A 27,761-nucleotide genomic window follows, 5' to 3' on the forward strand; every position below is an offset into this window, starting at 1 on the left:
TTCGTAAAATTGTACCCATTGGCTAATTATAAATGCATGAAAATTTTGGGATGACCTGATTGGACCTACACTTGCGTCTGAACAAATGTTCTCTTTGCACATATTACTAACACTCGATGAACTATTACAAATTTATTCTACTGCAGTACGATTTTTACAACATAATGTTACTTAAACTTTATTTCCAAATGCATATCATGAAATCTCTGGCCTCTTTAAATTAATGTGTTTGGCATGTGTTGAATTAAATGTCTTGATGTGCAAGCTTAAAACATAAGAGCCACAAATAAAAAGCTTACTTTGAGAAATAAGGTACGTTGATGTCTAAAGCCTTATGTACACTATCAAACTAATGTGATGTGCCCATATATGGAGGACATGGTGATGTCATATTTGGGAATATCAATTCCTTATTTGGGTACATCACACTTTTTTTTTGTTAAACTAGTTTGATAGTGTCAGACAGATATGTTTGAAATTGCATGGCTTTATGCAGCTTCAAGCATTGTCTGCACTAAATGCTATATGTGTATACAATATCCATACATTATTTACTGCATCAACTGATTTAATTTACTGCAGAAACTGCAATAGAATACATTTGACATAGTCATTGGTAACAATTCTTCAGTTTAGATTTGTGTACCAGTCTTTACTTCAATTCTATTTTTTTATAACATTTTTACATTTCAGATTTTCAAGAGAAACTAAACGGTTCAATATTATAAATTGATTTATAAAAAATGTTAAATTAGATTTATTTTGCTAAAAAGGTTATCAGTTCTTCAGAATGATCTAACAGTAGTTTTATTGGTTGAATATTTTTTTTATACTAATATGATTGGCTTAGCACTTAATCTATCAATTTAACAATGATTTCATTGGATCTTTGCTTTCTGCCTATAATTTACCTAATACAAAAAGTACAAATATTTGATTATGATTGGCTTAGCACTTAATCTATCAATTTAACAATGATTTCATTGGATCTTTCCTTTCTGCCTATAATTTACCTAATACAAAAAGTACAAATATTTGATTATGATTGGCTTAGCACTTAATCTATCAATTTACCAATGATTTCATTGGATCTTTCCTTTCTGCCTATAATTTACCTAATACAAAAAGTACAAATATTTGATTATGATTGGCTTAGCACTTAATCTATCAATTTAACAATGATTTCATTGGATTTTTCCTTTCTGCCTATAATTTACCTAATACAAAAAGTACAAATATTTGATTATGATTATGATTATGATTGGCTTGCTTTGATTTGAAAAAAAAAAGCTAACAACCATGTTTTCTTTGAATTATTAATATTGCTATTATAACATTGATTAGCTTTTTGAAAATAAACACAAACAATGCACATAAATACCGGTAATCAATTTTTATTATTAAATTTTAAACGTTTAAATAGTATACAACACATTTTCATACCAACTACAATTTTAATCTATCACTTACAATATCATATTTTAAAATTAAATTTTAAAAATAATTATAAATTCCTAGTACATAAAGATTCTTCAATTCGTTTTTTGCATAACATTTGTATACATTATATTTGGACTTTCACTTCACCAATTTTTCATTTTTCATACAAACAGTTTTTCATAATTAATCACATTATTTAATGTTGGACTTCATAACATTAAGGTTAACATCAACTACCATCCTATATCATTTACAATATCATATTTATCTTTTTTAACATTTTAAAATATATAATATTATATTTAAAGTAAAACAATATTTTTTACATTACATTTTTTATACATTTTGTTTATATAAACATTAGTTTACCTATTTCTATACATTAATAAACATTATTTAATTTAGTTACAGAAAGAATTTAATTTCTATTCTTAACTATAATCCATCATTTTCCAAAAATCATTTATAAATGAAAATTCAGATTATATTACATTACTTATAATCAATATAAAAAATGACAATTAAAAAATTCACTCATATAATTACAATTATATTTTCCATTGCTTTATTTTTTTCACAGAAATTTACTTTTTCAAACAATATATTTCTATTCTAACACAAAATATTCAATTTTTCAATATTTATAAATTTTTTTTTACGATTACTTTGATATTTTATAAACCTTAGACCATTCAAGAGCCAGTTCTCGCTGCCGAGTTTCACCCACTTAGCTCAAACCAAATTATTACATGCGGCAAGAGTCATATCTATTTTTGGACGCTGGATGATGGAAAACTTACTAAAAAATCTGGTATCTTTGAGGTAACCACTTTTGTTTGTATATTTGTTATGGTTTTAATTAAAAAAATTTGATAGGAATTAATTTAGTGATTGTTACCCACTTTTATAGCAATATGTAGTATATAATATGTATTTTTATTTGTCATATCTTCATCCATACTTTGCCTCAAGTGTAGTGTATGTATTGTCTGTAACCCCTTTTTGTCCCTGTATATGAACCTTGATCCACTACTATTTTTTACTCATGGTGGAACCAGTGTTAAAGCTCTTTGAGCTTATTTGGTCTCTCCACACACAATGGCAAAATTATTTACTGCATTATGTTTATCATATTTATGAATATTGTTTTGTGCGAATAAATGAACTTGAACTTGAAGATTGTTTAATTTCTCTTTCTAGAAACATGATAAGCCAAAGTATGTTCTATGCATAGCATTTGCCGATAATGGTGATGTCATCTCTGGTGATTCCAACGGTAACATCTACATATGGGGTAAAGGTAAGTATGAAGGACAAAAACCATGTAGAGCCAACTATCCTAAGACACCTTTGGGCTGGATTAATATGTCTGGCTTACCAGAAATTCTGGTGCTACAAATGTGTTTTTAATGTGAAAATCTGTGAACTTTTGAACATCACAGAAAATGTTGCTTTTGGAGAGTTTTCCTATTTTTAGAAAGTTAGGTATTACAAGAGTTGAGTTGTATTTATTTTGCAAGTCTTCTACTTTAATAATCTTGCATTAAGTTTTTTACAACGTATTCCTCAAAGTCAAATCAATTTTCATTATGTTTATATATTTATATTTTATAGTATTTCTTATACTGTGCTTATGTGTGTTATTGGTGGTACTGTTATTGGCTTTTTCTGTAGTTTATCATCAAACAACAAATTTCCAATATTTATTTTTATATGAATTATTAGAAAATAAAAGTTTTTTAAATTTTAATTTGTGTACATGTCTACTAATTTCATGGTAAAAGGTTTCCTACTTTCTAAGAGTTTTATCAGATAATCTATATTGTTTTGACAACACTTGTAACATGACAACAGTGCTGATTTTGACATTTTTCCCCTAACTGCATACTTTATACAAATGTCTCGTTATGTTTCTATTTATAGGCAATAGTCGTATTCAGTATGCTGTCACTGGTGGACATGAAGGCCCAATCTTTTCCTTGTGCACTCTTAAGGATGGAAGTGTTCTATCTGGTGGAGGAAAAGATCGCAAAATTAAACAGTGGGACAGAAACTACAGCTCCACAAGTGAAACAGCTGTGAGTTAATTCATAACAAGAATTGTGTAACATTTTCGTGATTCGGAATCCTATGTTCCTACAGTAGAATCTTTTAATAAAGCATGGTTCCAACAAGAACCCAGCACAGTGCAATATTGAGTAATCACAATTGGTAACAGTGCTGCAAACATTGCTACAGGAAATCAAATCGGTTTGGGTTAGAAATCAAATTGGTTTGATTTTTCACAACATACACAACATAGTAAAGCGCATAGTTAAGTATGTGGGTGAACCAGGTCAAAGTCTACAGCAACTAACGTTCTTCTAATCTTTAGAAACATTTCAAAATACTGATATGTACTATATTTGAATTCTATTTGTCTTTGTTTTTGTGTAGATCCCAGAGGCCACTGGTCCCGTACGTGTGCTATGCCAAGGAAAAGGGGATGACATTTATGTTGGAACAACACGTAACACCATTCTACATGGGGATATTGGTGGTGACTTTGTTCCAATTGTGCAGGTAGGCTGTTGACAAAAGTATTGTTCATGGCGCGATAAATATTATAATACCCTCCATTGTTGTAACCTAAACAAACGTATATGTTCGATAGAATCGTCGGTATTTTATTAGATAACTATATTAAATTTGCTTTGTTACTTCATTGATATACAATAAATGTATGCAGTAGCATCAATAATTTATGAAATAAATTTGTACCAATTGTAGGCACACACTGATGAACTGTGGGGAATGGCCATTCACCCAACCCAGCCTTTGTTCCTCACCTGTGGACATGACAAGACAATTATAATGTGGGACAGTGAATCCCATCGACCATTATGGACCAAGACAATTGAGGTATGTCTCAAGCTCTGTCTACACTATCAAACTTTATTTGACAAAAACAATGTGATGAGTCCATATATGGACATGATGATGTCATATCACCACCATATTAAGCATATCACTACCATATTTGGGCACTTTTTTTTCAAACTAGTTTGACGAATTGACAGAAAATAGCTTATGTATCCCATGTGACCATATAGTCTGTTCTCTATGTATTTGAAAGAAACTAATACAGTAATGACCTTATAGTATGTGTTAAAATTACAATATTATCTTATATATTTTGCATTTGTAGGATTCTTGCCAGTCTGCTCACTTCCATCCTTCTGGTGAGGTCTTTGCAATTGGAACCACCACAGGCCGTTGGATTGCATTTGATACACAGAGTAAAGACCTTGTCACTGTCCACACTGATGGCAATGAGCAACATGATATTGTCCGATATTCTCCAGGTATAATTATTTGCTTTTTTGAGAGGAACTTAGTGCAGTGGTCACTGTACAGCCTAAAAATGTTATCTGTTTTTTATATTAACTATCTGTATATAATTCTTTACGCTAAACCATTTATGAATACATACGTGTGCGACGTTTTGACTTGTTTTCAACAAATCTTCATCTGGCAATGACTAGATGTTAGTGAAACGTCACACATGTATGTATTTATGAATGGTTTAATGTAAAGAATTATATACAGATAGCCTAAAACTTATTAGGATTGTTTGTGGTTGAAAATGGATCTATTGCCATTGTCCCTACATGCATGTAAAAATTATGTATATACTTTACATCTGCAATCACAAAGTATATTTTCTTGTTTGTCTTTTCAGATGGAAACTACATTGCCATCGGTTCTCACGATAATTACATTTACGTCTACGCAGTCACCGAAAATGGCCGAAAATACAGCAAAGTAGGCAAGTGTAGCGGACACTCTAGCTACGTTACCCACTTAGATTGGTCAGCTGACTCGCAATGCCTTCAGAGTAATTCTGGAGATTACGAGATTCTTTTCTGGACAGCATCCACCTGTAAACAAATCACTTCATCTTCATCGATGAAGGACACTGAGTGGGCAACGTTTACTTGTACTCTTGGATACCCAGTCACAGGTGAGTGTAAAGCGCTGTCTACACTATCGAACTAGTTTGACTAAAAAGTGTCATGTGCCCAAATATGGTAGCGATATGCACAAATATGGTAGTGATGTGACATCATCATGTCCATATATGGGCACATTACACACATATAAAGTTTGATAGTGTAGACCGAGCTAAACGACTATAAATTGAGATAGATAAACTACATTGACCTTTTTCACATCTGTACTTGTAACCAGGTTTGATCTCCTGATTTATTACATGTTTTCATACACATATGCAAACCATGAGAAATCTTGGGAGAAAGCATAGTTGCGCGCTGTTTGATTACTGTGATTGGTCAGTTTAATACCAGGGAAATACATGCTGCGCAGTAACTCGGGACATCTCGGAACAAAAATAGGCCTTTCATCGTTTCTTTTTTACAGGGACAATTTCCTGAAAATTGTCTTCACACTGAAGGCAAGGGTAGCATCAGTTGGGGACAGCCCCATGCAGGAAATTGATTGGGGGGTGGGGGAAATGTTTAAATGATACATACGTTTAAGTAACCACAAGCATCATTTTCAGGTACTGTGTCAGTATAATGTTGGCCACCAGGCTATTTTTAGTAAAGCAGTTTAAATCTTGATATAAAGTTTGCAGTACAACATAGTAAGGACTATCTAAGTATATTGAATTGTCCCCTGTCTGGTCACAGGACCAAATCCTGGTATCAATGATTTAAAATATTCCTGCTCCTTGCATTTTAATGCATTACTCCATCATATCATGATAATAGTGTGAGTTACAATAGCTGTTTTCATAAGAATATGTTCTTACCTTAATGGACACATTTCATTTCATGTTCACTATATTAATTTGTTATTTTGTCTTTATCAGGAATTTGGCCTGAGGGTTCTGACGGAACAGATATCAATTCAGTAGCTCGTTCCAACAATAGCAACATTTTAGCAACTGGTGATGATTTTGGAAAGGTTAAATTGTTTAAGTACCCTTCAAATAGACCAAAGGTAATTAATACATTCATATCCTAAAAATATTATATAGTATTAATTAGTAGTAGTTTTTCAATCTTGACACAATTGTACAATTATCAGCATTAATTGTATTGAGCCTATTGTATAGTATGTACTTATGCTTTTTATGTTGTTTATTTAAAGATGTATTGTCCCTTTGAATAATTAAAAAAAAATTAAAAATTAAATATTTGGCTACTCTGTATGCATAATCATAAAACTTCCTTGTGATCTGTGTGAAAACACATTCTCAACTGGGACGAGTTGTAAACAATCCTAATTAGCATCATGCATAATGCATACTCATGGTTTGAAATCTTTGTTTACTTTCGCTCATGACGATTTTTCAGGCGAAATGTAATCAAATTATTTTACCTGTTACGTAAACTTTTTGTTTTTGGCTCGAATTTTCTACTTAAAGTGAATAACTTTAATATTACTTTAATATGGCCAATTTAAATTTAGAATATTTTGACCTTCATTTTTTGTGTTTCAAAGGGCAATACATCTTACAAATAATTGTATTAAACAAATGATGTTTTGCAAACAATGAATAAAAAACAGTGAACAATGGTTTTTGTGTTGTGAAAAAGTTACTCATTGTTTTGTTTTTTTCTTCTGTATTTTTTTAGTCTGCTTCTAATGCATTCTCTGGCCATAGTTCTCACGTTACATCAGTGGATTTCTTCAAAGACGACTCCAAGCTTATTTCGACAGGGGGCAAGGATATGTCATGTATTCAATGGAAGATCGAGCCATTCTAACCACATAACATGCCCCTCTGCTAGAATCCAGCAGTCATTAGAAACAAAACCTAGAGAGGGCAGTATTTATAGTCTCAGAAGATTTAAGAATGCTTGCTTTGTTTCATGATGTTCGTTCTCAAACGCTGCCCTCTAGAGTAAAGATTTTGGTAACGCTTGTATTTAACGTAAAGTTGAATAACAAGATTTTACACTTGGTGGAGATGAATGGAATTCTTAAATGTGTTTTTGTCTGATATTTTGGCGTGTATTGTATTCTTTGCTAGGCTAACCAAATCAATACATGATTTGGTTATAAAACTATGGAGATGGTACAATAAAAATATAAAAATAACTTTTTTTTAAATGGTGCATAGTATAAAGTTACTAATAAAATAATGAAAATATCTTTTAAATCTATAATTATAATATAATGCCAAAGTTGTACACTTTAAAGAATTAATAACATTTCTACTAAGAACAAATTGAGCATTTTTGAACAAATTTATATTAGATAAAAGCATTTTAGATGTATTTTTTAACAAGTTTAAACAAAGAAACTATCATGCAAAAAAAACGAACAAACTATTCACCAAATAGTGATGGCGATCCGTTTCCCAAACGTATATTTCTGAACTAAAGAAAACATGGGAAGCTTCAATTAATTTTTTTTTTACAGGGTAATTAGCAATTTAGTACAAAAACAGCTTTTAGATGTCCCTGTATAAGCTATTTCAAATTTTACCTAAAATGAATGAATTCACTAAAAAGAAAAAAAATTCAATTTATATTTTGCAAAATAATTGGCAAACTATGTTTAGTACCGTAGGATTTGTACAAGGTATCAGTAGACGATTTAAAAAAATGTATACATTTACAATTTTGTCAAATGCTTGCTTATGTTTTTATTTGGATAATTTAAAATTTATATTTATTTATGGCTAATATCTGACCCTTGACCCATAACAGTAAGCAACGAACAATTGTATACTTAAGTACAACAGTGTATAAAATGATACTGATTAATTATCAGAAATTGCTAAGTGACTCGTGTAGTTAGTAAATTTTTAAGGACGATGAGTCGCATATGGTACTAGTTTACTTACATAATGCATGTTTATATAATATAGTGTTATAGATTTTCTAAAAGACAAACTGGTGATTTTTCTTTTTTTCTAGATATATATTTCAGGATATAACATTAATTAGTTTACTAGATTGTCTTTTCATACAAATGTCAACGTACAGGAAATAATATCCTATTTGAAGCTAGAGTCTTTTGGCATGAATATAGATTTTCTCTATTCCGTAAAATGATTATAGAATAAATGCGACTACAGGCATAGCTTTTTTTATGGTGTTTATTATATTTATTAGATTATAATTTGAATATTTGTATTTAGTTTTCCATATAAATTCAGTTCCAGGTATTGATAGTGCATCGCAATACTAATTCGTGATTATTGACTGCGAGGCTTATTCGTTTATGCCACTTATTTGATTGTGGCCTTATTAATTTGCACCGTGGTACTTGTTCTACGCTGGTGGTGCTTCTTTGTTTGTGGTACTTATAGTATCATAGAACTTTGTAAAATTCTATTGTGCTTGTTTGTGGCACCGGCATTTCTTCGTTTGTCGCACTTCGTAACTTTTTTGCGCTTTCAGCGGCGTTTTGTCACGCTTCTTCGTTTGCGGCGCTTCTTCCTTTGCGTCGTTCCTTAGCTTTGTTTGCGGCACTGGCGTTTTTTCGTTTGTCGCACTTCTTCGTTTATGCCTATCTTTCGTTATAGTACTTATTCCATGGTTGCGATGTTTATTTGTTGCGATTCTTTGTTTCTGGTACATATTCGATTGCGATTCTTCGTTTGTTGCGTTTCTTCAATGAATTATATTCGTGTTTGACGCTTCTTAGGTTCGTGTCTGGTATACATATTCGATTGCGATTCTTCGTTTGTTGCGTTTCTTCAATGAATTATATTCGTGTTTGACGCTTCTTAGGTCCGTGTCTGGTATACATATTCGATTGCGATTCTTCGTTTGTTGCGTTTCTTCAATGAATTATATTCGTGTTTGACGCTTCTTAGGTCCGTTTCTGTTACTTATATTCATATTCATTTATTATCCAGAAAAATAAAAACAATAATACAAAAAGCATAAATTACATAAAACAAAAACAAGCATAGAAAAACGCAGGACACTATCCTGGTATACATATTCGATTGCGATTCTTCGTTTGTTGCTTTTTAATATTTGTTGCTGATATTTCCTCGTTGTTTTGTTACTTATTTGACTAACGGTTAAATCGACAAAAACAAAATAAAATAACGGAATATATACAATTGTTTTTCCTTTGTCCTTTCGTAAAGCTAAAGACATTAAAACGTCACAAGTCCTTTGGTGTAAAGTGTTATACAAATACATTTACAATAAAAACTCGATTAACGTATATTACCTTGTCCAAACAATGTTGATTCAGACAACAAAAGCATAATATTCTTTATTACATAAATTAAATAATCAAGGATAAACATGCTTTTGTTCCGCTTCTTCTCGCATAGCAACCGTGGTCGTTCAATATAAAAAAGCTTTTAAAGAACGTTCGCATGAATGAATTCGCTCTTCCCTCCTGGTTCACACTGAGCCGAATCCCGGTCCTAAGATTTGAGAAGAAAAAAAATGAAAATGGGTGTTACATACAGAATAGGAGCGTTCACACTAAAACTTGGTTCCTGCTAGGACGCACCGCAAGCACGTAAACGCAACGCAAGCGTGTTTAAGCGTGGTTCCCACACTAGCGACGCAACACAAGGACGTAACGCAAGTGAATTGACCAATCACAAGCGATGGCTTATTCGCTTGTGATTGCTAACTGTCTATAACTTCGCTTGTCATTGGTTAAAACGCTTGCGTTGCGTTTACGTCCTTGCGTTACGTTCTAGTGGGAACCAAGCTTTACCAACGACAAGTGACAGTTCGAATAATCCATCGCTTGTGATTGGTCAACTCACATGCGTTGCGTCCTTGTGCTGCGTCTCTAGAGTGGGGAACCAGACATTAGGTATACTGAATTCCGTACGTATAAGTTCGGATGCACGGATTTTGGAGCGATGGATTTCTTGAGATCAATTTTGTTTTTGAAATCGTAAGGTTTTCCCTCTGACCAATCAGCGTTTGTGCTGAAATTGTGACGGACTGTAACTTCCCTAACAGTAATTAATAATATATGAGTACGATTAAAATACATGATAATAAAAAACGCAACAAGTATGTAACGTAAGCCTGACCTGGTTAGTAACAGGTTACTTGTTTGATCGAGACAATTGTTTGTCCGCCTATATTTTTACAAAAACGTATCCTGCTGTAGGCCTAAGAGGTGCAAATATTTGTACGTCTACTATCTGAAAGAAGGTGGAATAACAAATATTGTTCTACCGAATTGCTGTCTGCTGTAAAAGCACAAGAAAGTACTGTACATACATTAGGACTTCTGGGGTGTTTTTTTTTAAATAACATCCCGGACCTCAATATTGACTTTTTAAGGCGACCACATGCACATGAACCAACAACGTAAGCGCCCGCAAAAAATGTGACCAATTACAAGTTTCTTGACGTTTTTACTTTATGCTTGGTTTATACTCTAGGACGCGTCGCAACGTAAGAAGGGCGCAAACAAGAATTGAAAAATCACAAGCGATATATACTGTCGTCATTGGTCACGTTGCGCTAACGTCCTTGCGTTGCGTCCTAGTGGAAACCAAGCTTTGTGCGTTGGATACCAAGTGTTAGCGAGGATGACACAATTAACTGTTAGTGTTATAGATTTTAATTTTATACCTCGATGGGATAATTTCATATTTTCGAGAACATGAAACAGCGGGCATTGTAACGTTGTTTTGTAAGCCAGTCAAAACCATACACTAACATTCATTATTTGTTCTGGAAAGTACGGTAAATTGAATAGTTCTATCTATTCTTATCCACCATACATAGTATTATTTTTAGACGATAGAGATTCAATTCAATTATTGTTAGTTTTGTGCCTTAGGTCCTGTAATGTTGTTTTGTAAGCCAGTCAAAGATCATACACTAACATTCATTATTTGTTGTGAAAAATACAGTAAATTGAATAGTTCAATATATCCTTATCCACCATGCATTGTATTATTTTTAGACGATAGATTAAATTCAATTAATTGTTAGTTTTGTGCCTTTTGACAACAATATGTTATGCGTTGACGATTTATTACAAGAGTGTTAACGAAACTTAATATTTTTGTTTACATATAATTTGAATGCAATAGAAACTGAAGATTTTGAAATGTTTTCAATTACTCTAAAATGTTCCTACTACTAGCCTAGTACTAGTAGTTTGAATGCGATTTTTTGTATTGCATTTAAATAATGCAATTTTAAAATGATTACTGTTAAAAAATAATTACTGTAGTTATTATAATTATGTTAAAAACAGTGAGTTATTGGTTGTTGATAGCGTGACTGACGCGCCGTAATTCGTTCCAAAAGTACGCGTTACCCCCATACGCGCGCGAACTATTCGTGCGATAGAACTTAATAACGTTAAATTTGCCAAATAAATTCATTCGGTCGCGGCCATATGCCTTTAAAAAAATCTGTAACCTGGAATTGATAATACTGTTAGGCCTAGGCCTACATCATATTCAGAATCTTCCGCGTTATTAATTTTGTTTTTTCTATTTGAGGAGGAGAGCGCGTCACTTCCTCCATCAGCCAATGAATGAACTTGTACCAATAGCACCAACACCACTCAGTGTGTGAGGAGTCGCAACTGACAAGTGACAGTTCAACCAACATAACTTAGCCTACGTTAGCCTACTGGGTTTTCTAATGTTAGCGTAAACACAGTAGCTGTTTCCTTGGTTGCCTTAAGTTAAGGATTAAGACACCACGAAACTAACCGGTCATCACAGACAAGCGTTGGGATCCTACGATATCTGGTGATCGACGATTTCTAGAATCTGGCGGACAGTAAATTGACTTTTTAAAAAACCGCTTTAGCTAAAGTTTTTGGAATAATTAACGCGAAATTAGGCCTAAGGAGTTTTATTTGTTAAAGCAGAGTTAAAATTGAATATGGCAGCACCTTATGGACAACCACCGCCTCAACAAGCGGGTGGTACTGTTACTACTGTTACGGTCGTACAAACGGAACAGAAACCTAATGCCTGCCGAGCCGCAATTCCCGCCATGCACATTGCGATGGCCGTTGTCTGTTTGATTTTCAACATATTCATTCCTGGATTTGGTAAGTATCTGGGCTTTATTAGGTATCTGTAGGCTATATTAATACCACACATGACATTCTTTGAAAGAAGGCGAAACATCGAACTTTTAGAAATAACTTTCTTTATTGTAACCTACTTAGGACCTAGGAGTACTTTATAATCGACAACTTTATTTATTCACGAAATTATAAAATACAAAAGAAGAAAATATAAAACTCGTTCGCCATAAAATAAAGGTGTTCTCCCACAGGTTCGTCATAGGTAATATACAAATAATACAGTGTATACAGTGTATATACATTCTCAATCAAAACTTATTAATATGAAACAATATTATTTCGATTAGGCCTAGGGCCTAGACTTGCTTTCTTACATTGATATGCCTAGGTAGGGCATAGGCCTAGACCACACTTTTTATTTGGAGAACCACTTTTTTTGGAGGGGGAGGGGGTGGGAGGAGGGGGGGGGGGTGGGAGGGGGGGGGGGTGGCGGGAAACAATCTGTACCTTAGTGGTGTCGGAGACAAAAGTTAGCTAGGCTAATTACTTGAAAGTAATGCATGATACATTTTATGGAAACCAGTTAACTACACTGGATAACAAAATAAAGAAATAAATATGTAGACTTATAGGTAGGTTAAACAAAGTAAAAATGTAGATGTTGCTTTTCGTAGGATTTAAAAATAAAATAGAATTGTTAGCTGCGTTCTGCGCCTAGCTGAAATGACCCTTTAAAAGACATGGCACGTGGATTAGTCGCGCGAAAGGAAGAAGATAATTGATTCAATTCAATTCAATTTCTTTATTGCTGCAAATGCCATCAAGGGCTAATATCCGCTTAAACATACTACATCATACAAACATAATTATACATATTTACATTTAAAATTTAAACACATAACAATTATAGTCATTACTACTGTAGTTATTATTATTTTTGATTATTGTAATTATTGTTATTATGATTATTGTTATTATTGATCTGATCTATATTGCCTAATACTCCTATACTATTGTTTACCGTATACAAATTCGATTTTCTATAATAATAATTCATCAAGTACGCATAATAATTCTAATGCACAATAATCGATTTAACGACTGAAAATTGTATCTTCTTCCAGTAGTATTGTATCTTGTATCTTGTATCTTGTATTGTAATTTTACGTTTTATGTTATTATTATTCATGCATATTCCCTCTCAGTCGCTGTGTTCGTCTGTTCTAACAATACTAAATATTGTGAATGCATAATTGTGTATTTTGCATGCAATGAGGTGGGGAAAAAAATACAGAATTTGAGTTAGTCGTGCGAAGAAATACATTTTCTTTACATTAGGCCTGATCCAAATATGGAATAATAATTAATGCCAAAATAAGTGCAGTAATAAAAATGAATTATGACCGTAATGATGTTTTGTGCGGGTTTATCTTTTATGTATATCCAAGTACTTTTGTGATTGAAATTATCTCATCATAACATCATCAAAATCAAAATAAGATTTTAAAAAAAACAAGCTTTTTCAAATTTTATTCTAACGGTGATAGGTAACCTAACCATATACCTATTGTAATTTTTAAGCTCTGTCTACACTATCAAACTAACTTGACAATAAAAGTGTAATGTGCCCAAATATAGTAGTGATATGCTCAAATTTGGTAGTGCTATGACATCATGATCCATATGGGCACATCATTGTTTGTCGCATAAAGTAGACAGAGCTTTTATGTTTGTTTTTGTCGATGGGATACATGAACACTGTTGTTGCTTGGTAACTCATTATTTGGCATGGTTACTTGGTAACATAAATTAAATTATAAATGTTGTTTAAAATGTTACCATGATTACATATGAATTCAGTTAATACTCATTATGGAAATATTTCTATGGGAAATTTAAATCATAATTTAAAATCGTACGGTAGATCGTTTAGGCCTATAATCATGGGACACGTATAGGCGGCCCCCTCCATGGAAGCTGCTGCGTATTTGACGTCTGTTTTAAAGTTCAGATGCAGAAAAACACTACTTATCATACATTCTAATAAATATCGATTTATGTTTCCCTTGTTTCATAATTGTTGAGGTTTGTTCACGGAGTTTTTGGATAATTTATTGGGGATGGATGGGGCCGGTGTTGTAGGTTAAAATTCATATAATTTTGCGTACAAATAATATTGTAAATAACGAGGCATTAAAACAATTATGAAAAATAAAGTATGGCAAGCATTTTTTATCACATTCGTATATATAAATGTTCTAGGGAGTCATCACTGTGGTAACCAGGTTAAACTACCTAGCTAAATGAAAAAAGAAGCTGAAAATAAAAATAAAAAACAAAGTACAGATAACATTTTCTAAATAATAGATAATACATGAGAAAAGGGGGTACCCCACTGGAAGCTTAAGCTTTAAAATGTGGGTCCAGGCAACATAGTTAAGTAAGGTAAGAAACATGTAAAAAACATGATAATGAACAAAAATGGCATTTAACTTAACAAATGCCGTATAATTTAACTTAAAACAGATTATATTAATTAACTTAAACAATAATAGTAGAAACAAGGTATTCATTTAATTTGAACTTAAACAAGAGATAAAATTAATAATGTTGAGTTCTTCTGCTAGAGAATTCCATATTTTGGGTCCTTGAAAAGTTTGAAATTTTTAATAGCATAAATTTGCAAAATTCTGTATTTGATAATTAAGATATTTTTTTAAAAAAATGCACATTGGACAATACTAGCTATTAGCTAATTAACCTAATGGGTAATTTATCCACTATCTATATTTGTAATTCGAATGCCGGTTATAATTGGCCTACTAATAGAGATTGATGATCTATACTCTATGCGCCTGTTACGCATTTTATAATACTAAACTTGATTAAGGGCCCCATTATACTAAACGATATTCCTATCAAATGCAATATAGTAAGAAGTTTATCTGCTACTATGGACATTTAGGATCATAATATTATGATGTTGTTATGGTGGCATGTATTTACCTATCGATTTGTTTAAACAGTCCACAATTGTGTTTTTCCATTTTGGTCCTGTTTATATACGTTGAATAGTAATATGATATGTACACCAATTTGATCATAAAGACACATCTCAAATTCAATACGGAGACTAATAGCTTAGATACCACCTGATAAGCTAAATTTATTTTGTAATAATTACGGTATTGTAAAATAAATGGTCGCAAGATTCTGTTCTACTATAATATAGCCTATATAAGGTCAATAACGTCAATAACGTAATATAGAAGCCTCTATAATTTGTTTAAAAATAAATTTATAATAATAATTTATATAATAATTACATGGACGCAAAATTCTGTTCTATTATAACATAGTCTACTTAAGTGAAAGTTGGGCTTTGGCTTTCGTCGTAATACAGAAGCCTCTATAATGTGTTTACATTGAATTAGGCCTAAAGGCCATTTATTTTAATGAATTTTGTGAATTAATCATTTAGTATGAACTAACTATCCACTGGAGCTAGCTATATGTTGAAACTTTTCATTGTCTGTATTTGTAATAGCTCATAATTCGTTGAGTCGTGTTCCGTTTTACGTCGCTACTCAATTTTTTTTCTTTCTTTTTTTCTTTCATTTATTTGGCATCTCAATACATAACATTAAAAATACATCAATAGGCCTAATATATATTATCACCTTAATACGATTTTCTAATATTTATCGAAAGGGTGCTGTTCAAAATCAATTAGTTACCATTGGAAACATTTTTTTTACAAAGTGAATATGATAAAACGATTATGTGGAAATAATTAGGATTGAGTAAATGTTGGTATAGGATAAACACTGTACGTTATGCAATTGTATTAATATTAGTATAGTAAAACATGTTCACGTTGACACTGTTGTTTGTAGGCCTACGTAAATAACCTAGTATAGAAATGAGTAAAATACACATTGTAATCAAATACTGTTTTTCTAATAATTGTAAATTATTCTAGTAAAATTAATTTAAAATAAATTATATTTATGATTTTAGGTACAATTATGGCGGCGTTTGCAGTGTTCTGCTGTGCGAACACAGGCCAGTCGGGTGGAGGGAAAGTTGGTACGTTTTGTCTCAACTTCTGGGTAGGACTTCTGCAGTTGGCGACGTGTTGGATCTTTTTGATTGGCTGGATCTGGAGCATTATGTGGGGAGCTGCTTTTATAGGAATGTCAGGTAAGAACGTGCCATTATCTCATCATTTCCATCATAATTGAGTTTATAAAGTAGCATAGGGATCGATTGTATGACGTCATTTGTCTCAAGTCGTCGAGGTCCACTAAAATCGATTTCGATCCGACGACCGTAAACCGAAAAGAATGCGCATGTCTGTGACATCCAGGTCGTCACCTGAACCTATATGTGCCGCACCAAATTCAAGCTCACGATGCGCTTCGACACAGTTTTGGTGGTTTCTAGGTGCAGGCGGCGTCGACCGACGATACATCGATGCGTAAGACCGGCCTAGGTCGTCACAAGTTAAAATCTCCGTATTATTGTGTTGATATATACAGGTACAAATACATCTTTTTAAATGTTTCTTTCAGCTGATTATCATTCAACTAATGAGCCTACAACCACAGTAGTGACGACAACGGCAGCGGCACCACCACCACAACAGGCAATGGTTGTAACTAATCCGCCACCATACAGCCAACCACCATACAACCAGCCACCCCCAGCTAACCTACCACTTCAGCCAATGCCTGGTCAACCAGATTATCCGGAGAAGGTCTAGAAAAAAACAACTTCGTTGTGTATTTTTACAGACATTCTATATATTTTTTAAAATCTGATCGATTCCACCGTGTGATATAAGATAATAAAATTAGATAATTTTGGTACTGCAGACAACTTGATTAAAGTGTATATAAGCCAACGTGAACATATTTTCGTTTGTTTTTTTCGTCTAGTGGGTTTAAGTATTTGTTTTCTTAACCAATTGAATCTGTGATGATGCCGCATAAGCGGATGATACGGATTATTAGATAATGAACTACGCATGGTCAATTTCTATAGTAATACGCGCCCGTATAAACATTAAACTTGTATCACTGTTTGAATGCGTTTGAATTTTTCCGCGCTATCTTATTTTTGTCAAATCAACACAATGTTAAGCTCTGTCTACATTATTAAACTGTATGTGAAAAAAAAAAGGGATGTGCCCATACATGTCGACCTTCATCGACTTTTTTTTATTGTAATTGTTGTTTACATATTTTGTTTTTGTATATTTCTTATGGATGCACCTTCCACTTGGTCTAGTGCCACTAGTGTAAACTCAAAATAGATTATTATTATTATTATGGATACGATGACGTCATATCACTACCATATTTGGGTACGTCACATTTTTTGTCAAACTATAGTTTAGACAGAGCTTTAGAAACAAATGTCACTATTTTTTATACAGGCTATAGTTAGTAGCACGCCTATATTAAGGGGACACCCCCACCCCCGACACTCAATAAAGTATCTATACTCCATATAGTTATCTCTGAATAGGCGATACTGGACTGTTAAAACATGCATTTTTGTTCGTTTATCATTAAGTTTCCCTTTTTATGGAAATGCGTAATACGCGTATATACAAACCTACTTCGGTAGTTAATGTTGTTATATAATAATGTATTTCCCTGTATGAAGCTCAGTATCAGTGAATTGAGCGCCGTTTGCTTTATACGAAACTGATTTTTCAATAGAGGCCGGCGGCCAAGTTTATAATGAATACATACTCGACTCCCATATTGTAGGTGTTGTAAATAAACGTAACTAAAACTGAATTTTGAAGTATCTTTTTAAGAATTAAAGTAAGTAAAATATTATTTCTTATAAGTAGACACTGTTGATTTAGCCTAATAAGATTAAGAGGGAATTTGACGTTAACGATAAATGAAAGATATACCTCTAAATGTATTTAAATATGGTCTCCTCTGACCTCATCCTCAGCGTTTGGACCTTTTTTTTGTGGTTTAGCTCTGTTTTACATACTTCTCGCAGGACGTCTGCTTGTAATACGCTAAATTAAGTAGCCATCATGGTACGGTTTACCCAGGTACTTCCCGGTACTTACTAACTGTGTTCTATGCCACTGGTGGGCCACACATTGGTTTTTAATTGGATGGTTTCTTATTATTGATTTTAATATGGTCTTTAATTAGAGGAATACTTCGTACCGGTATATGTTTGTCTATATTAAGCCTGGTTTCCATTAAAATCGCTACAGCGTTTCCATTAAAATCGCTGCACGCGCAGATGTCGCCGACGCAATCGGGAAGGCTCCCCGATTCATCGCAGTCAAATCGGCAAAGTTCAACCATGTTCAACTTTGCCGATTTTGTCGGCGATGAATCGTATACGCAAAGAATATTTAGCGCTCGCGTACGTACTAGATCCCCGATAAATTCTACACGACAGAGCGTAGCGATTTTATGGAAACCAGGCTTTACTAATTCGTTTGGTTACTACTTCACATGATAAGTAATGTCAAATTATGTTTTCAAACATTGTGAATAAATTAATTTTATATTATTAATAGTGTGTCTCTTTGAATGTATTATTTTTTATAAATCCAACTTTCATTTCAGACAATGTCCATCTAAAATTGTACTGTAATTTATGACTTCTTTCTGAATACAATGTTGTATGCAGCTTGGATTAACGTACAGTTATTGTATAAAATAGACGTACGGTTTCGTTCCTAATATAGCCATTAGTACGGTGATGACGATGATAATACCATACGAAATGAAGTACCAGAGATGAAGTGAACTTATGGTTTTTATGCTTAAACGAGTTTTCCTTTTTATTCTCCTGTGTTTAATATCAGAAGCAAATACTCACCTATAAGTACATGATATAAACAGATTCTGACATTTTACCTTAATTGAAGTAAAAATTGAGGTTTTACAATTTTAAAGTTAAGAAATAACAAGTGGGTATCAGTTTCATACAGCGCCCCCTATCGTTTGATTCAATCGCAGATGAATTTATAAATGATAATATATCATCTTTATTGAGTGCTAATAAAATATTAAGTAACAGATACCCCGTATGTTGGCTTGCAAACGTCAGCGATCCGCATGCTGTGCGAGAGAAGTCAAAATGTTTGTGAACAATCCATCAGCAAGCTATATGTAAGGAATATGCATATCGTCTGCTACCGAACAGGTTTTTATTTTTAATCTTCATGCTCTAACTTCGGGGAATATTGTATGATTTCTACTAATTTGTTCTTCTTGATTTACATCTCTGTAACATTTTTTTAGTAAATTAAATGGATTTTTCTTCAATAATAATCTTTCATTAATATTGTTGTTTTTAAATGGAATTTTTCGAAAATTAAAATGACGTCAACAGAGACAGTACCAAATACCTCAGAAGTAAGACTCAGTAAGACGACTTTGAACAGCAACACTGAAGATCCTTCACGTAATTCTGCGGTAGTTACAGCGGCGGCACACTGGAAGAGCAATCGTCTGCAAAGTATCTCCCTGCCACCGAACACAAATCTTCTAAGGGCCGATAGTGCCCTCAAGGAGGAGGATGCAACTTCTGATCCATCTGATCAACAACATTCAAGAAAAAACTCAAGAACGTCTTTGATTCCTGGAAGTCTGCCTCATAATGTTGCCGCTCAAAATGGCCAAAACTTAGCTCCGTCTTCAGAGATCATTAAATACCAGATACAAGCTGCCGCCGTCATTGGCCAGGGAATAAACGCACAGAATGGAGAACTTGTAGAGAATGCCAACACTCGTGTTGGAGATTCCCTTCTTTTTACAATTCCATATATGGATGTTAAGCTTGCCTACATCTGCCTGTTTCTGAATATTGTAATCCCAGGACTAGGTAGGTCTTTTTCGTTTTCTTAAATCATCATTGATGCCCAAAAAAAGTAACACGAATGTCACTATCAGAGTGGTACCACTACGTCACTGGTGAAAACTTCTCCCGTCAAATGACAGAATATGAATATATTTTTATTAGTTGAATTCCACATTGTTCGTATTATTATATTATGTAATTTAAATTTGTAATGTTGTACTGATGACTACATTGCCGTATTTTATTTAAATATTTATTATATATTTGAATATTTCATTATAAAATATTACAAACATTAAAAATTGTATGTTCTAATAATCTGCTTGGCATTTTGGGTTATACACAATGAACGTAAGATCATTGTAAAACTGTGTTGAATATTATTACAAATATCAATTAATTTAAAATTACTGTTTTAGAACACATTATTTTCAACCATAACAATCATTCACTCAAAATTCCTTTATTAAAAGAAAACATGGTTCCAGATAGACCATTCATTGTTTTTTTTTTGTATCATTAGAAAATATATTTCCAAAAGTAGTATTTTATTGTAGATATATGAACATTATTTCGTAATGTTTTTGGTAATTGTCGACTTTAAACTAACGTTTAATTGTGGCATTTTTCTGTTGCTCAAACCAATGATATGCGATTTGTATTAAGTAGGCTATTTGTAACGTTGTATTGATATTCATTTCGGTTGCCATGTCGACGCTATAATAAAGACTTATTAAACTTCTTAATAGTAATTGCATTGGATTTGCTATTTAATCTAGTGTTCATTTATGGCATTCAAGCGTAAATGATGATTATAATGAAATATTCAAACGATTTCAAATTGTTTTGGAGAAAATTTACAAAATGGGATCAAATTACATCATTATTACCGGTTTCATATTATAATTATCTCAATTTTAATCAACGTAATATTAAACAACCTTGCCATGATGTGACGTCATAATCATAATCATCATCTTTGGCCATACACAAATTATAGGTTAATTTTTGAAACAATCAGATAAATTATTAAAAAAATAAATTGCGCATGAGCAGACATTACCGAACAACCAAGATCCCAATTACAACGCAACAATTTGTTCTTCAGGGTTACACATTATCGCATTTATCCGATAATTATTATCTGATTCGAATGAGAGATAATTATCGGTTAATTTTCGAGCGGAATCGGTTAAACCCCGTTTCTACAGGAACTTTATCGGTTTTAAGTATACAAATTATCGCATTTATCCGATTATCTGATTCGAATGAGAGATAATTATTGGTTAATTTTTATCGGGTAATTATCGGTTAATTTTGGCTGCGTTCCATTATCATCCTCTCTGTCATTATCATCTTTTCATTGTTCTGCATCTTCAATGGTCATTAACATTTTAATATTATAATTATCATTATTATATTACTGTTATTAACAACATTTCAGGCAACTCACAATATTATCAAGCATGTTTTACGTATATGGTTATGCAAATTGTAAACAGTCTCAACCTATATTGAGTTTAATTACATTATAACATACAATTGAAATTTAGACCGTATTGCACGATCTGCCATAGTATTATAATGGCTGTAAGATATTGAGATATACTCACTGTATTATTAATAATATTCTGTGCGTAGGAATGAAAATAGGTAGAATAACTGATCATAATAATCATATTGATTTTATTCTGTCATTATTAGCAATTTGTATTCTATATTGTTCATCTAGGATAAGTTCAAATAAGTAATAACAGACACGAAGTAACAATAATAGCAATTGAAGTGATCGTTGCCAATCATTTAAATATAAACATTAGATTTGCCTTAAGTCTGTATTTATTGTCCTTTTTTAGTCGCGCGCAACGCGACTATACAGCTAACTATGTCGGTCGGTTGATCGGTCGGTTGGTCGGTAAACACTAACTTGAGCACGCGACTGCAGCCATGTATATGGCCTTTTTATGTTAGCCCACCAGACGACGTGTCGATTTTCAAGTATTATTTAATTTCTTTTCATTCACATTTATTTAAAACATAACAGTAAAAGAAACAAACATACATTTACAATATTATACAAATATGAAACGCCAAATGTACCAAAATAGTTATCTTGTTACTAATATCCGATAGATAAGTACTGTATTACCGGTAGATAATTTATATTATGTCTTATACACTATCAAACTATTAAAAAAATGTGATGTCATATCACTACCATAGTTGGGCAAATCACACTTTTTTTGTCAAACTAGTTTGATAGTGTAGACAGGCCTTAAAATATCAGTACTGATAATCCTCTAGATAACTGAGGTTGTCCCGATCCGTTAGTTAGCTAGTTTTCACACGCTTTCCATACATTGCGTCAAGATGAACGCAACGCATTTTATTGCCAAGTTAGGTCACCTGTGCTACCGGGATATTCAAATTTCCTTTGATAAGTATGCTCTATCTTGGAAACGATATACAATAGGGAACACTGGCTTGAACGGCACTAAAGCTGTTAAATTATTCAAAGTACAGTAACTAGTGTTTTGGAAAGTAAATAATTGTGTTCTTCACTTAAGGTAAGGACAGGCCTAACATTCTGTTCTCTGTTTTTCTCTTAGGTACAATCTTGTCCGGGTTTAGTGTGCTCTGCTTAAGTAGCAGTACACCTCAAGATGACCGTAAGCAAGACGAAGTAATACAACTCTGCTGTTCCAATCTCTGCGTAGGCCTGTCACAAATGTTCACGATTACTTTCTTTCTGGTTGGCTGGATATGGAGCATAACGTGGGGTGTCAATATGGTTCTTTTAGCAAGTTAGTTTTGCTTTTTGTGGAATTTTCCATCTTTTATCATAAATAAGTAAACGAGTGTTGGTCTCTAGAAGAGATATCATTGTTCGAACACATTTACATGTGCCTCTAGCTCACCACCTCACCACACTCGTCGCGGTAATACACCGACAAAATTGATAAAAAAAGGGAAGAAAAAGACTACATTCCCGACAAAAACCTGTTATTTTTGTGTGTATGTTTTATATTAATTTCCATATCAATCGATAACTATATTGCACGGTCGGTCATAAAAGGCTTATTACACACTCTCATGCAGTAATAATAATAATCATAATGAAACCATAACAAGACCTGAATTATTATATTAGAAAAAAAAATCAAACGTAACAATATTAGTAAAAAAACAAAATTAATAAAAACAAACTTTTCTCTACTCGACTACTAAAGTGTTCAAAATCTTCTTTTTTCAGACCATCACAGGAAGACCCAACAAGAGAATCGTAACCTTAGCACTACTGTGTCTGTAGCTCGAGCGTTTATGAGGATGTGACCACCAGAGGCTGCAACTAAGACAATTAGTGATGTAGAATAAGTATTTTGTGATAGGACTGTCACTTTTTTTCATAGTGAAGGTCAATTACACAGACGAGCGGCAACGGTAATGAAAAATATAGAATCCTTGTACATATTATGAACATTTACACAAACGCGGAGCGAACGGGTGCTTTCCGCTCAAGATAGATACAGATTACACGTGGGACAAGCTCGCAGTTTTCAGTGTAAATTGGCCTTAACTGACTCTCATTTTATGAATATTTAATAATTGTATCAACTTCTACTATTTTATAAATACACATATATTAGTTTACGAATTAAGAGATGTTTATTATATAACCATGGAGAAATCTAAATCTAACTTAGGCCTATTTCTTCATGATATAACTTTAAAATAAAATTTAATGACAATGGTTTTGGAACCATTCTCAAAATAAAAAGCACCAGAGGGTGACAGTAAATACTTAAATAATTAGTTACTAAGACTAAAAGCCTGAAAGGCTAGGCACTTGCTAGTTCCTGAAAATGTTCCACGATGGTTCCGAAACGTCAATCTTTTTGAAAAATTATTTTAAAGATAGTTTAAGTACAATACTTATTACTAGCCGATTTGTACACATATAGCAAATTATTTCACATATCATAAAGCTCTACACTATCAAACTATGTGTGATGTGCCCAAATATGGTAGTGGTATGACATCATCGTGTCCATATGGGCACATTACATTTAAGTAGACCTTAAGTATAAGTAAAACAAAAGTTTGAAATAATGAGTAGGTTCTGATGATTTCACGTGATTCGATTTTGAGGAAGATTGTCAGTGGTTGAATGCGCGGGTCAAATTTCGTCACGTAGCGTCAATTAAGACCTTGGGGATAGAATATTATATTTAAAGCGTAACAAATACAAAATCGACGTATAAGAAGTAAGATTATTGACCAAACCTATTCAAAAGTATATAAATATGTAAATACGGACAATTGAAAATCGAAAGTCACTTAACGAATCATGAAGTATTGTTGCTCAATGTAGTCGTTAAGAAAACAATGCAATTGTGCAAATGATAACCAATCGATGCAGGTAAATAAATACAGCTTTCAAACATACAAGTTTGTGAGACACTACTTAACACCTTTACTGCATAATTGTGAATAAAATAAAGTCATTATTGTTGGATAGGCTAATTACGTTGTACGAGTACTAAATTGATACGTTAAAAAGAATGGAATGGTATGTTTAGTAATCGTGGTAGAAGATCCTCAATCGTAGAACCAATGATGGAAGCTGAGGTGGTTAAAGAATTCCAGATAGATGAGTCTATAAAGTATAATGATGCAGCTGTGGAGGCTTTTAAGGTGTGGCGAACGAAGACTGAAGCGAATAAAACAATTGCTAATGCCTCTGCAAAGAAAGGCATTTTGAATCGGATAGCTGGAAGTTTCAAGAAGAGCAATGACAACCGGGAAGAACGGGAGTTCATGGCAAAACAAATGGAACTATCTGTAATCTACGCAACGATTTGGGAAAGTGACTCTCTATTATCGACTATACCTTACATGCCACTTAAGCTGGCCTTTGTCTGTGCATTTTTAAACATAATTTTACCTGGGATTGGTAAGTTTATTCTAGAGTATAAGGTTTATTCTGTATAGTATGATGTGTAGTGTTTCTCTTTCGTATCATACATTTATTTATTCTATTAGATATTGTTAAAACATTGAAATGAATTATCTTCGAACTATTATAGTTTAGGATTTTTAACTGAAACTGCGAGCAGCGACAAGGTTGCTTGTTAGCCGGATTATGATATTGTGGCCTTATTAATTTGCACCGTGGTACTTGTTCTACGCTGGTGGTGCTTCTTTGTTTGTGGTACTTATAGTATCATAGAACTTTGTAAAATTCTATTGTGCTTGTTTGTGGCACCGGCATTTCTTCGTTTGTCGCACTTCGTAACTTTTTTGCGCTTTCAGCGGCGTTTTGTCACGCTTCTTCGTTTGCGGCGCTTCTTCCTTTGCGTCGTTCCTTAGCTTTGTTTGCGGCACTGGCGTTTTTTCGTTTGTCGCACTTCTTCGTTTATGCCTATCTTTCGTTATAGTACTTATTCCATGGTTGCGATGTTTATTTGTTGCGATTCTTTGTTTCTGGTACATATTCGATTGCGATTCTTCGTTTGTTGCGTTTCTTCAATGAATTATATTCGTGTTTGACGCTTCTTAGGTTCGTGTCTGGTATACATATTCGATTGCGATTCTTCGTTTGTTGCGTTTCTTCAATGAATTATATTCGTGTTTGACGCTTCTTAGGTCCGTGTCTGGTATACATATTCGATTGCGATTCTTCGTTTGTTGCGTTTCTTCAATGAATTATATTCGTGTTTGACGCTTCTTAGGTCCGTTTCTGTTACTTATATTCATATTCATTTATTATCCAGAAAAATAAAAACAATAATACAAAAAGCATAAATTACATAAAACAAAAACAAGCATAGAAAAACGCAGGACACTATCCTGGTATACATATTCGATTGCGATTCTTCGTTTGTTGCTTTTTAATATTTGTTGCTGATATTTCCTCGTTGTTTTGTTACTTATTTGACTAACGGTTAAATCGACAAAAACAAAATAAAATAACGGAATATATACAATTGTTTTTCCTTTGTCCTTTCGTAAAGCTAAAGACATTAAAACGTCACAAGTCCTTTGGTGTAAAGTGTTATACAAATACATTTACAATAAAAACTCGATTAACGTATATTACCTTGTCCAAACAATGTTGATTCAGACAACAAAAGCATAATATTCTTTATTACATAAATTAAATAATCAAGGATAAACATGCTTTTGTTCCGCTTCTTCTCGCATAGCAACCGTGGTCGTTCAATATAAAAAAGCTTTTAAAGAACGTTCGCATGAATGAATTCGCTCTTCCCTCCTGGTTCACACTGAGCCGAATCCCGGTCCTAAGATTTGAGAAGAAAAAAAATGAAAATGGGTGTTACATACAGAATAGGAGCGTTCACACTAAAACTTGGTTCCTGCTAGGACGCACCGCAAGCACGTAAACGCAACGCAAGCGTGTTTAAGCGTGGTTCCCACACTAGCGACGCAACACAAGGACGTAACGCAAGTGAATTGACCAATCACAAGCGATGGCTTATTCGCTTGTGATTGCTAACTGTCTATAACTTCGCTTGTCATTGGTTAAAACGCTTGCGTTGCGTTTACGTCCTTGCGTTACGTTCTAGTGGGAACCAAGCTTTACCAACGACAAGTGACAGTTCGAATAATCCATCGCTTGTGATTGGTCAACTCACATGTTGTGTTATAGATTTTAATTTTATACCTCGATGGGATAATTTCATATTTTCGAGAACATGAAACAGCGGGCATTGTAACGTTGTTTTGTAAGCCAGTCAAAACCATACACTAACATTCATTATTTGTTCTGGAAAGTACGGTAAATTGAATAGTTCTATCTATTCTTATCCACCATACATAGTATTATTTTTAGACGATAGAGATTCAATTCAATTATTGTTAGTTTTGTGCCTTAGGTCCTGTAATGTTGTTTTGTAAGCCAGTCAAAGATCATACACTAACATTCATTATTTGTTGTGAAAAATACAGTAAATTGAATAGTTCAATATATCCTTATCCACCATGCATTGTATTATTTTTAGACGATAGATTAAATTCAATTAATTGTTAGTTTTGTGCCTTTTGACAACAATATGTTATGCGTTGACGATTTATTACAAGAGTGTTAACGAAACTTAATATTTTTGTTTACATATAATTTGAATGCAATAGAAACTGAAGATTTTGAAATGTTTTCAATTACTCTAAAATGTTCCTACTACTAGCCTAGTACTAGTAGTTTGAATGCGATTTTTTGTATTGCATTTAAATAATGCAATTTTAAAATGATTACTGTTAAAAAATAATTACTGTAGTTATTATAATTATGTTAAAAACAGTGAGTTATTGGTTGTTGATAGCGTGACTGACGCGCCGTAATTCGTTCCAAAAGTACGCGTTACCCCCATACGCGCGCGAACTATTCGTGCGATAGAACTTAATAACGTTAAATTTGCCAAATAAATTCATTCGGT

The 27,761-nt window shown here is 33.1% G+C and overlaps 3 protein-coding genes across 8 annotated transcripts in view; all 3 read left to right on the top strand.

The window, feature by feature from the left end:
* LOC140061010 (77 kDa echinoderm microtubule-associated protein-like) overlaps window positions 1-8,536 on the top strand; it is a 42,705-nt gene extending 34,169 nt beyond the window's left edge. For all 6 annotated transcript variants that reach the window (XM_072107406.1, XM_072107409.1, XM_072107407.1 and 3 more), the window contains 9 exons: window positions 2,128-2,262; window positions 2,641-2,740; window positions 3,364-3,518; window positions 3,877-4,002; window positions 4,210-4,341; window positions 4,628-4,784; window positions 5,162-5,443; window positions 6,314-6,444; window positions 7,083-8,536. In XM_072107406.1, the coding sequence (XP_071963507.1) occupies window positions 2,128-2,262; window positions 2,641-2,740; window positions 3,364-3,518; window positions 3,877-4,002; window positions 4,210-4,341; window positions 4,628-4,784; window positions 5,162-5,443; window positions 6,314-6,444; window positions 7,083-7,214 (1,350 nt within the window). In that variant the 3' untranslated portion in view covers window positions 7,215-8,536. The remainder of the gene's footprint in view (window positions 1-2,127; window positions 2,263-2,640; window positions 2,741-3,363; window positions 3,519-3,876; window positions 4,003-4,209; window positions 4,342-4,627; window positions 4,785-5,161; window positions 5,444-6,313; window positions 6,445-7,082) is intronic.
* Window positions 8,537-11,796: 3,260 nt separating this feature from the next.
* On the top strand, window positions 11,797-19,015 carry LOC140060527 (protein SPEC3-like). The gene is made up of 3 exons (XM_072106783.1): window positions 11,797-12,474; window positions 16,474-16,656; window positions 17,028-19,015. Exons 1-3 carry the CDS (start codon window positions 12,303-12,305, stop codon window positions 17,216-17,218), a joined length of 546 nt encoding a protein of 181 aa, XP_071962884.1. The 5' UTR covers window positions 11,797-12,302; the 3' UTR covers window positions 17,219-19,015.
* Window positions 19,016-19,108: 93 nt separating this feature from the next.
* On the top strand, window positions 19,109-25,295 carry LOC140060178 (uncharacterized). Its single transcript, XM_072106276.1, has 3 exons — window positions 19,109-20,331; window positions 22,917-23,111; window positions 23,561-25,295. Exons 1-3 carry the CDS (start codon window positions 19,827-19,829, stop codon window positions 23,638-23,640), a joined length of 780 nt encoding a protein of 259 aa, XP_071962377.1. The 5' UTR covers window positions 19,109-19,826; the 3' UTR covers window positions 23,641-25,295.
* The last annotated feature ends 2,466 nt before the right edge of the window (window positions 25,296-27,761 follow it).

The sequence above is a fragment of the Antedon mediterranea genome, chromosome 10 (genome assembly GCF_964355755.1).
Source record: "Antedon mediterranea chromosome 10, ecAntMedi1.1, whole genome shotgun sequence".
Lineage (NCBI taxonomy): Eukaryota > Metazoa > Echinodermata > Crinoidea > Comatulida > Antedonidae > Antedon > Antedon mediterranea.

Excerpts from the sequence above, each read along its gene's own strand:
- LOC140060527 (XM_072106783.1), top strand. The coding sequence starts at position 12,303 with ATGGCAGCACCTTATGGACAACCACCGCCTCAACAAGCGGGTGGTACT. Across the intron at positions 12,475-16,473 it reads CATATTCATTCCTGGATTTG|GTACAATTATGGCGGCGTTT; the intron begins GTAAGTATCTGG and ends TTATGATTTTAG. Across the intron at positions 16,657-17,027 it reads TGCTTTTATAGGAATGTCAG|CTGATTATCATTCAACTAAT; the intron begins GTAAGAACGTGC and ends TGTTTCTTTCAG.
- LOC140060178 (XM_072106276.1), top strand. The coding sequence starts at position 19,827 with ATGACGTCAACAGAGACAGTACCAAATACCTCAGAAGTAAGACTCAGT. Across the intron at positions 20,332-22,916 it reads TATTGTAATCCCAGGACTAG|GTACAATCTTGTCCGGGTTT; the intron begins GTAGGTCTTTTT and ends TTTTTCTCTTAG. Across the intron at positions 23,112-23,560 it reads CAATATGGTTCTTTTAGCAA|ACCATCACAGGAAGACCCAA; the intron begins GTTAGTTTTGCT and ends TTCTTTTTTCAG.